This window comes from Quercus suber, unplaced genomic scaffold, assembly GCF_002906115.3.
Source record: "Quercus suber isolate HL8 unplaced genomic scaffold, Cork oak 2.0 scaffold_556, whole genome shotgun sequence".
Classification (NCBI taxonomy): Eukaryota; Viridiplantae; Streptophyta; class Magnoliopsida; order Fagales; family Fagaceae; genus Quercus; species Quercus suber.
In genome coordinates, this window is record NW_027070004.1 from 80,343 (window position 1) to 90,550 (window position 10,208).

The 10,208-nt window shown below is 33.5% G+C and overlaps 1 protein-coding gene and 1 pseudogene across 1 annotated transcript; both read right to left on the minus strand.

Moving 5' to 3' along the window:
- Window positions 1–730: 730 nt before the first annotated feature.
- On the minus strand, window positions 731–8,073 carry LOC112000726 (laccase-14; the record flags this gene model as incomplete). Its single annotated transcript, XM_024032890.2, is given in 7 exon segments — window positions 731–768; window positions 1,119–1,436; window positions 1,439–2,065; window positions 3,674–3,802; window positions 7,101–7,345; window positions 7,449–7,600; window positions 7,790–8,073. Coding segments are annotated over 7 exon segments (1,596 nt in total), but the record flags the coding sequence as incomplete, so codon positions are not given.
- On the minus strand, window positions 4,218–6,000 carry LOC136063687 (laccase-14-like; annotated as a pseudogene).
- Window positions 8,074–10,208: the final 2,135 nt, after the last annotated feature.

A 10,208-nucleotide genomic window follows, 5' to 3' on the forward strand; every position in this document is an offset into this window, starting at 1 on the left:
TCTTTTCACCCATAGAGCACAATATCATTTTTTTTTCTAGCCTTTAAAGAGCACTATATAGTTTTGGTGTGGGTAGAAACTTCAATATGAGTTTTGAATTTGAGATGTATTGTTACTTTTGTAAGAGACTTTGCTTTATTTCTATGGCCAACAAGCAGCACATGCGTAGACTTTGCATGCTGGTATGAGTTTTAAATACACTATATTATTTAAAAAATCATACTAAACTTCCTGCTGTGCGTCTGTGCCCACAATGAAACTATGAGATGGGTTATAATAACCTAAAAGAAATAAATACAAGAAGCCCACTGATATTTATATAACCTGTAAAAAAAGGAAAGAGGGAAGTGCAAGAGGTTTAATTTAGCAGAAAAAAAAAAGATGATAAAACATGGACACGACTTCGATTCCGCTGTTAAAAGCAATGAAAGAAAAGTTCAATGTTTTCTCATTCTCAATACTTACTAAGAAAGTTGCTTAGAAGAAGAAGAATGGCTAGATTTGGAGGGTGGAGAGACTCATTTAATGCTTCATCACTTATTTTTAGAAAAATAATGAGATGGCTAATAGTGTGTTTTTTTAATCATTGGATTTAATAAAAATCAATGGTCTAAAAAAGGTATAACTTTTACAAAATTACACCAGGTGTAACTTGAACGCATATCTCTCTCTCTCTCTCTCTCTCTCTCTCTCTCTCTCTCTCTCTCTCTCTCTCTCTCTCTCTCTCTCTCTTATGCCGATCAAAATGGCAGTGCATAAACCAAACTCCTATCATCACAAAACATAAACAACAACATCATCATCATTGTAGTAGTAGTATTAATAGTGTAAGAGGCAAAGATTCCATTCTAAGCATTGGTCAGAATACAAGATTGACACGTGATCAGATATGTATTGTATCTAATATTCTAATGTACTGAACACAAGTTAAACCTTAATATCCCGAATACTTAACGGAATCCAAAATTGACACATATTCAATTCTGAACACGTTCACATTTTGTGTTCCAATGCACTGGACACAAATTGAACCTTAAATGCGAGTTATTTAAAAAGAAAAAAACAAAGAAAAAGAAGAAGAAAAAGAAGAAGAAAATAGTTTTAGTAGTTTGACAAACCAGGATTGTTGGCCGTGAATCTAATGGCAGTCCAGCCATCTAGGGGAACATCAATGGTGTTCATAAGAGGAGGGTCAACAAGATTATATCCCAAAGGGTCCTTATCCTTGTCAAAGTTTCCAAGACCCATTCCAATCACATAGAAACTGAATCCATGGAGATGCATGGGATGATCATTCCCACCCACCAAAGTTGTGCCTTGAAAAACAAGTTCCACAGTCGTGTTATACTTCAGTATCTTAACCTTGGTCCCGTGTCTAGGTGTCTCAAGGTACAATGGCAAGTCCTCAGCTGTGAAATTAAATAAATATGGTGGGAATTTGGAAAATTAGTACCAAATACCCCATTGACATGACGATAATAAGCTTGTAATATATCGATGGATGGGTCCACAAAGCTTATGTTATTGACACTAGTGGCTAGTCGTGTCCCATTAGGCCCTGCACATGAATTGTTAGGACATGGGAATGTGTTGACTGAGATTACAAAATATAAATGTTTGGTTATGTTTATTGGGACATTGATTGGATGATTTTCATCGACTAAGCTTCTGAGGCTACTTGTGAAACTAATTGAGGCATTGGTATTATTAAAGTAAGGAAGATTATTAGGTAGGGAAGGAGGTGAAGATGGGGTATAGTTTCCATTGTATTCGAGAATAGCAGTGGTGGTGGTGTTATCATAAGCAACACCAGGTGCGGCAGAGTATGCTCTAGCAGCCATGTAATAGTGGTCAGATTTCTGGTTCGCCTTTAGCAAAATATCAATGGTTTGGCCAGGGGATATTGTGACATAACTTGATTCCAATGGCTTGGTGTAGCTACCATCTGTTCCCACAACAGTGACATTGTGTTTGGCAATGGCGAAAAAGAGAATATCCATCACGGCAGCATTGATAAGGCGGAGGAGATAAGTCTTTCCATGATCAACCTTTAACTTGAATGTGTCTGCAAGTAGTGAATTGCATTAGTAGACTAACACTTCAGTTAAAGAGAGAAAACAGAAGAAGAGAGTTTATAGACACAACTTTTGTACTACAATCTTTATTGCTCATTTAAAATGGTGATTGTGAGTGATATATGAATTAATATTAAGGTATATGTGAAAGTAATTGTTCACTATTCACAATCGACCATTTGTAACAAAAATTGTGATAAATAGTATAGTTCTAAAAGAATTGATTAAAAAAAAAGTATCATTGGATAAAAACTTAGTAACTTGACAACTGATTATTGTCCTTCTAAGAAGGGTGATTCTTTTTTCCTTTCTTAGGGCTAAGACGATGACTTAATTATTCTTACCATCTTTAAGTATTACCGCCACTTGCATCTGATTGGGTTAAAGTTCACCGAGTCTTGCTACTACTATTTGAACTATGACATTTACCACTTGCAAGTAATTTCCTCAATAAGTCTAAGTATCAAATGTTATTATTTATCAATTTAAAATATATGGATCATAAATCAATGAGCCTTAATCCTTAAAAAAAGTTATTCATTTTTCATATAAAAGCTAATTATATTTAAATTAACTAAGTGGCACTAATACTAATTAAGACACCTTAATATTGAGTAAAAAAAACTACTCAATGTAATAAACCCCTCACACATTACAAACATATATTAAATCAAATCCGTTCTATTTTTTGTTGTTGTTTTCTTACTGAGTTATCAACTACTCCATGCTTTAAATGCTAAAAAAATTTACTAAGAAAAAACCATACTGGGGTTTGAACAATAATGGATAAGAAATATATGATGATAAGTATTAATTTGAAAATTCGTTAAATAATTAAATTCATAATTTTCCTAACCATTTAAGTTTTTAAGTCAATTGATAATTTATCATTAGCAATCAAAACATGATTAAGAGTTTGTTAGGGAGTGCTTTAGGCCAAGGCCAACAATAGGAGTGACAATTTTTATCTATATCTATGAACCTACTTATTACCCACCTAATTTGAATAAGTCTTAACTCAACTCATTTTAACTTTTGGGTTAAATGGGTAAAGACCCATATGGGTTATTTAGTTAGGCCCAACATAACTTGACATTAGTCTTTTATTCTATAGAGTTATAACTTTGAAATTAATTAAGCCACTTACTTAACCTTAATTATAATTTTGGTGAAGAGGTTTGGACCTAAGGACGAATCGATAGAGGTTCAAAAATCAAAATTCCAGTCATTATGCTTATTAGTTCATGTATAAAAGGAAATAAGGTTAATCATGAGCAAGCTTAAGCCCGTTTGAAAAACTAATAAACCAAAGCCCATTATATGGTCCAGGTCTAGCTTGCTGGTGATAAGACCATGCTTTAATAAAAACTGATCACCGTGTACATTTTAATGTTCAACCCTACTTGGACTAGGATATATACTGTCAAAACATCGTTTCCTACTTCATTTTTTTCTTGGAAGTGTGTTTATCTTCTTACCGGTACCCTTCAATCTTCCTCCCTTTTTATTCTAATTAGTAACGCCAATCTTAGAAGCATTTGGTAGAAAATAAATGATTATAAACATTCTATACATATAAAACTGTAGGAATCTATGACCTGGTTTTGAGCACGGATAAAGAACGCCAGGTTGTCCATTGATAGTGTAAGCATCAGAAACATTAGGGGCTCCTCCAGTAAAAATAGTTTCATCATAAATTGCCAATATGTCTTGCTTCCACCACTCTCCTGCATAATCAAAGATTTCCAGTCACATCAAAAATATTTTTCTGGTCAAATTTTTTAACATTTTCTGTAGTTTTAAGACGTTGCACATACAGCTTGACTCTTCAAATTTGAAAGACAAAAAAAAAAAAAAAAAAAAAAAAACNTCTCTCTCTCTCTCTCTCTCTCTCTCTCTCTCTCTCTCTCTCTCTTCTCTATATATATATATGGGAAGATAGTGTGGAAGATTGATTAACAAAATTACAAAGCAATATCAATAGTATATAAGTAAAACAAGATATGCTCAGATTAATTTATAAGTAAAATAGACAAGTGCAAAAGCGTATAAAATTAAGGATTACGTAAAACTTATCACTGAGGCATGAAACTAAATTCGCTGTCCTTAAGTAGTGATTTTGCATCTACTGTAATCAATTGGTATTGCTTAATCACATGGCTTTATTAAATTGCATATACTCAATGTATACCATATACTATGAGAACAAATAAATTACTTCTTCCACAACAATTTCATTATTTTCCTCCACAAATTGTTGTGGAAGCAACAGTGATTCTCATGGCAATAATTCCACAAATTATAATTATAAACAATAATATATACTACAGACATATCGAACAAAGAGCACGGTGAAAACAAACAAACAAATGAATGAATGGACTGGCCCAATTCATAAATTCTTATGCTTCCCCTATCATTTGATGTAACTACTCATGAGGAATGAACCAACATGGTATTTGGAGCTTGCAGCTAACTTCAACAGGGTGGCATGTCTAGTGGTGGTGGTAAAATATGCGCTTTTCGACCTTTCCCATTTTTCACTACAAATGCCATGTCCATGCCCCATGTCATATGCCGATCAAAATGGCAGTGCATAAACCAAACTCCTATCATCACAAAACATAAACAACAACATCATCATCATTGTAGTAGTAGTATTAATAGTGTAAGAGGCAAAGATTCCATTCTAAGCATTGGTCAGAATACAAGATTGACACGTGATCAGATATGTATTGTATCTAATATTCTAATGTACTGAACACAAGTTAAACCTTAATATCCCGAATACTTAACGGAATCCAAAATTGACACATATTCAATTCTGAACACGTTCACATTTTGTGTTCCAATGCACTGGACACAAATTGAACCTTAAATGCGAGTTATTTAAAAAGAAAAAAACAAAGAAAAAGAAGAAGAAAAAGAAGAAGAAAATAGTTTTAGTAGTTTGACAAACCAGGATTGTTGGCCGTGAATCTAATGGCAGTCCAGCCATCTAGGGGAACATCAATGGTGTTCATAAGAGGAGGGTCAACAAGATTATATCCCAAAGGGTCCTTATCCTTGTCAAAGTTTCCAAGACCCATTCCAATCACATAGAAACTGAATCCATGGAGATGCATGGGATGATCATTCCCACCCACCAAAGTTGTGCCTTGAAAAACAAGTTCCACAGTCGTGTTATACTTCAGTATCTTAACCTTGGTCCCGTGTCTAGGTGTCTCAAGGTACAATGGCAAGTCCTCAGCTGTGAAATTAAATAAATATGGTGGGAATTTGGAAAATTAGTACCAAATACCCCATTGACATGACGATAATAAGCTTGTAATATATCGATGGATGGGTCCACAAAGCTTATGTTATTGACACTAGTGGCTAGTCGTGTCCCATTAGGCCCTGCACATGAATTGTTAGGACATGGGAATGTGTTGACTGAGATTACAAAATATAAATGTTTGGTTATGTTTATTGGGACATTGATTGGATGATTTTCATCGACTAAGCTTCTGAGGCTACTTGTGAAACTAATTGAGGCATTGGTATTATTAAAGTAAGGAAGATTATTAGGTAGGGAAGGAGGTGAAGATGGGGTATAGTTTCCATTGTATTCGAGAATAGCAGTGGTGGTGGTGTTATCATAAGCAACACCAGGTGCGGCAGAGTATGCTCTAGCAGCCATGTAATAGTGGTCAGATTTCTGGTTCGCCTTTAGCAAAATATCAATGGTTTGGCCAGGGGATATTGTGACATAACTTGATTCCAATGGCTTGGTGTAGCTACCATCTGTTCCCACAACAGTGACATTGTGTTTGGCAATGGCGAAAAAGAGAATATCCATCACGGCAGCATTGATAAGGCGGAGGAGATAAGTCTTTCCATGATCAACCTTTAACTTGAATGTGTCTGCAAGTAGTGAATTGCATTAGTAGACTAACACTTCAGTTAAAGAGAGAAAACAGAAGAAGAGAGTTTATAGACACAACTTTTGTACTACAATCTTTATTGCTCATTTAAAATGGTGATTGTGAGTGATATATGAATTAATATTAAGGTATATGTGAAAGTAATTGTTCACTATTCACAATCGACCATTTGTAACAAAAATTGTGATAAATAGTATAGTTCTAAAAGAATTGATTAAAAAAAAAAGTATCATTGGATAAAAACTTAGTAACTTGACAACTGATTATTGTCCTTCTAAGAAGGGTGATTCTTTTTTCCTTTCTTAGGGCTAAGACGATGACTTAATTATTCTTACCATCTTTAAGTATTACCGCCACTTGCATCTGATTGGGTTAAAGTTCACCGAGTCTTGCTACTACTATTTGAACTATGACATTTACCACTTGCAAGTAATTTCCTCAATAAGTCTAAGTATCAAATGTTATTATTTATCAATTTAAAATATATGGATCATAAATCAATGAGCCTTAATCCTTAAAAAAAGTTATTCATTTTTCATATAAAAGCTAATTATATTTAAATTAACTAAGTGGCACTAATACTAATTAAGACACCTTAATATTGAGTAAAAAAAACTACTCAATGTAATAAACCCCTCACACATTACAAACATATATTAAATCAAATCCGTTCTATTTTTTGTTGTTGTTTTCTTACTGAGTTATCAACTACTCCATGCTTTAAATGCTAAAAAAATTTACTAAGAAAAAACCATACTGGGGTTTGAACAATAATGGATAAGAAATATATGATGATAAGTATTAATTTGAAAATTCGTTAAATAATTAAATTCATAATTTTCCTAACCATTTAAGTTTTTAAGTCAATTGATAATTTATCATTAGCAATCAAAACATGATTAAGAGTTTGTTAGGGAGTGCTTTAGGCCAAGGCCAACAATAGGAGTGACAATTTTTATCTATATCTATGAACCTACTTATTACCCACCTAATTTGAATAAGTCTTAACTCAACTCATTTTAACTTTTGGGTTAAATGGGTAAAGAAAAAAAAAAAAAAAAAAAAGTCCCAATCATTGAGAAGGCTAATTTTATAATACCAAATATGATTGGAACCTCTGCATGAGGAAGAGGGAAAGGATATTTGGTTCCCTTCTTGGGATGAATGATTATTGCACCATGAACCGTTGCTCGCCACCACTCACTGTGAGCATGCCACCATAGGGTTCCTTCTTCTGAGGAAAATATAATCTTTTGCCTAAACCTTCCACCTGGTTGTATGGGGCATTGTGTAATGTATTCAGGGCCATCTGACCATGGATTTCTTGGTTGTTTTACTCCATGCCTTTAAAATTGTAAATTAATATTATCATATACGCATAGTTAGCAGTTTCTTGTATATTTGGATTTCTTTTGTCAAAAAAAAAGTGCACGGATCAGAATGATACCAATGAATAGTTATGTTAAAATTGCCCTGATTATGGACATCAACAAAGATAGTATCTCCTTTTTGAACATGTAGTGTTGGTCCTGGAAACTGACCATTTATTGTCAAGATGTTCTTTGTGCCGCACAGTCTCGTGTATGGAGTTTCTTTTACCTACAATCCAAAGTTTACACACATAGATGCTATAACTCATAACAAAGCATGTGAACACATTAATAGGTATACAACTACGTACATGCATGCAGTGTGTGTACGTAGATATATCTCTATTCATGATGTAGAAAATCAAACAATTGCATTTCATAAAATGAATAGTGAAATTTTTTCTTATTAGTTACTTACCACAAAAGTATGATGAACATAAGCTTGGCAATGAATGGCACCGACAATTAAGACTAGCCAACTCAAAAATTTTAGGTTCAACCACATTTTTTTTTTTGTGGGAGCGGTGGGAGTGGGTGATGGAAACTTTTTTATTTTTCTTTTCAGTCTTGTAGTTTTTTAGGGAATTCCCTAGGTACCGTTTATATAGATAGACATGAGGCTGACAGGAAACGTGATTAACTTTAGTGGTGAAGGTGGCGTTGGACCATTTAGATGCTTAACTAATTGTACACTTTAACTTCAAAAATTTAGGAGTACAACTAATTTTATACCCATTTTCATAGTTATATTAGATATGATTTATTGTGAATGGTGAAAAAAAAAAAGATCGATTAATGTGAAAGTAATAAATAACCAATCACAGTTTGTTATATGTATAGGATAATTATGAAAATAAATATGAAATTGGTTGTGGTTTGAGAATAACGTTCAGAGAAGCAAACATCTTTTCATTTTCAATTTCAATTTATCAAATAGGATATGACATATAGGCAGTTTTTCTTCTCAATTGTTTGTTTTTAGTTTAGTTTATTGTTTAACTTAAATTATTCCAGCTTTCAAGTATATCTTGGTCCTTGGCCCCAGAAATAATTGAACAATGATAGGGTAACGGTACAGGTTCATGATGACTTGTTTCTCAAAAAAAAAAAAAGCTTATGATGACTTGTATTTTCCATGAGATTTTCATTCTCTTCAAGATCAAGTTAAAGATTATACTGTTGACAACAACAACAATGGGTATTTTTTGTTTTGTTTTGTTTTATTTTGCTTTAACGTTATCGCATCTTCTAAAAGATTTTTTTTTTTAATAGAAATATTTCGCTTTAATTTCAAGTTGATTTTAGAATTGGCAAACTAATTAATATTATAACTTTGCTTCTAGCTTTGAAACTACGTTTTTTTTATATGGATTGACGTTGTCATGCTCCACATGAAATGTTGCTCAAAAGTTAGAACTTAGAAGTCTTTTGGAACGTGGAAAAGTTTTGTTACTCAAAAATCTAAAGTGATCCATTTGGAATTGAAAGCTTAAATAGTGTGAAACATTATAGCCAATTTAGACTCCCAATTTTAAATTATGGCTTAGTTGCTTTTACTCTAACTTAATTAAGTACGTAATAAGAGTAAATAATATGCAATTGAAAGCTTAAATAGTGTAAAACATTATAGCTTGTTTAGACCCCCAATTTTAAACTTATGACTAAATTCTTTTACTCTAACTTATCTAAATGTAGAATAAGAGTAAATGATATATAATAACCGGAACTACTTTCTAAGCCATAACCACAAGCCAGCAATTAACAAATATAAAACTTAAAGAGTAAGGAAAGAGAGATGCAAACACAAGATAACACCGAAACGTGTTATCGAAAAGGAAACCGAAGAAATTGGCAAAAAACCTCTTCGCAACCCTCTAAGTTGAAATGATCTACGAATAAGTTGGAGTACAAGGATACCAAAAAGACATTCCAAGCCTAATCTACCCAAAGTACTTGAGCCCTTCGAGCTCTAGCTAACAACGGACTTCTTGAAGTCTTATCTTCATTAGCTTCCTGGATTCCGTAATAACGCCTGATTGCATCGCTAAGCCTCATCAGCTTCTTTTGGGAAATCTCAAATGCTTTCCACTCTAAAAAACACTCTCTACACTTTGAATATGTGTGAGTTGTGTTTGGGTACAAATCTCCTTTCAAGATATAACAATGGAAGAGGGAAAAGAGAAGAGACTACAAGGATTTCTCTATTGAGGATGAGTAGCTCTCTTTAACCAGTTGGGTGTGTTGTAGAAATCTCTCTAGGGTTTTCTTCTGAATAGCTTCCTTACACTTTTGTGGGTAATGAGGGTATATATAGTATGGGTGAAGGGTAGGAAACTCAAACTTAAAATCATCTAGGCAGTGAGTTTCGCGGGTCACTTGTGACTTGGCCTGAGTCGCGAAGTGACTTGTGACTTGACTCTTCAGCTTTCAACATGTGCTTCTCATGTGACTTTCGTGGGTTGCACCACTCGCGAGCCAAGTTGCGAGATCAACTTCTTGACCAATTTTCACCAACTTAATACTAAACCCAATACAATAAAATCCCATAAAATACAAGGAAATAAATTAATGCAATTACAATACTTCTTGTCATGGAATAAGCCAACATAAATGTTATATGAAAAATCACAACTTAATAGCAATAAAATTGGAACACTACTCTAAGGTATAAGCAAGCACAATAAACAATAAATGTAAAGCTTAAAGAGTAGGGAAGAGAGAAACAAATACAAGATAATACCGAGACTTGTTATCGAAGAGGAAACTAAATAATTCAACGAAAAACCTCTCCGCGACTCTCCAAATCAAAATCAATCCACTAGTGAATAAGTTAGAGT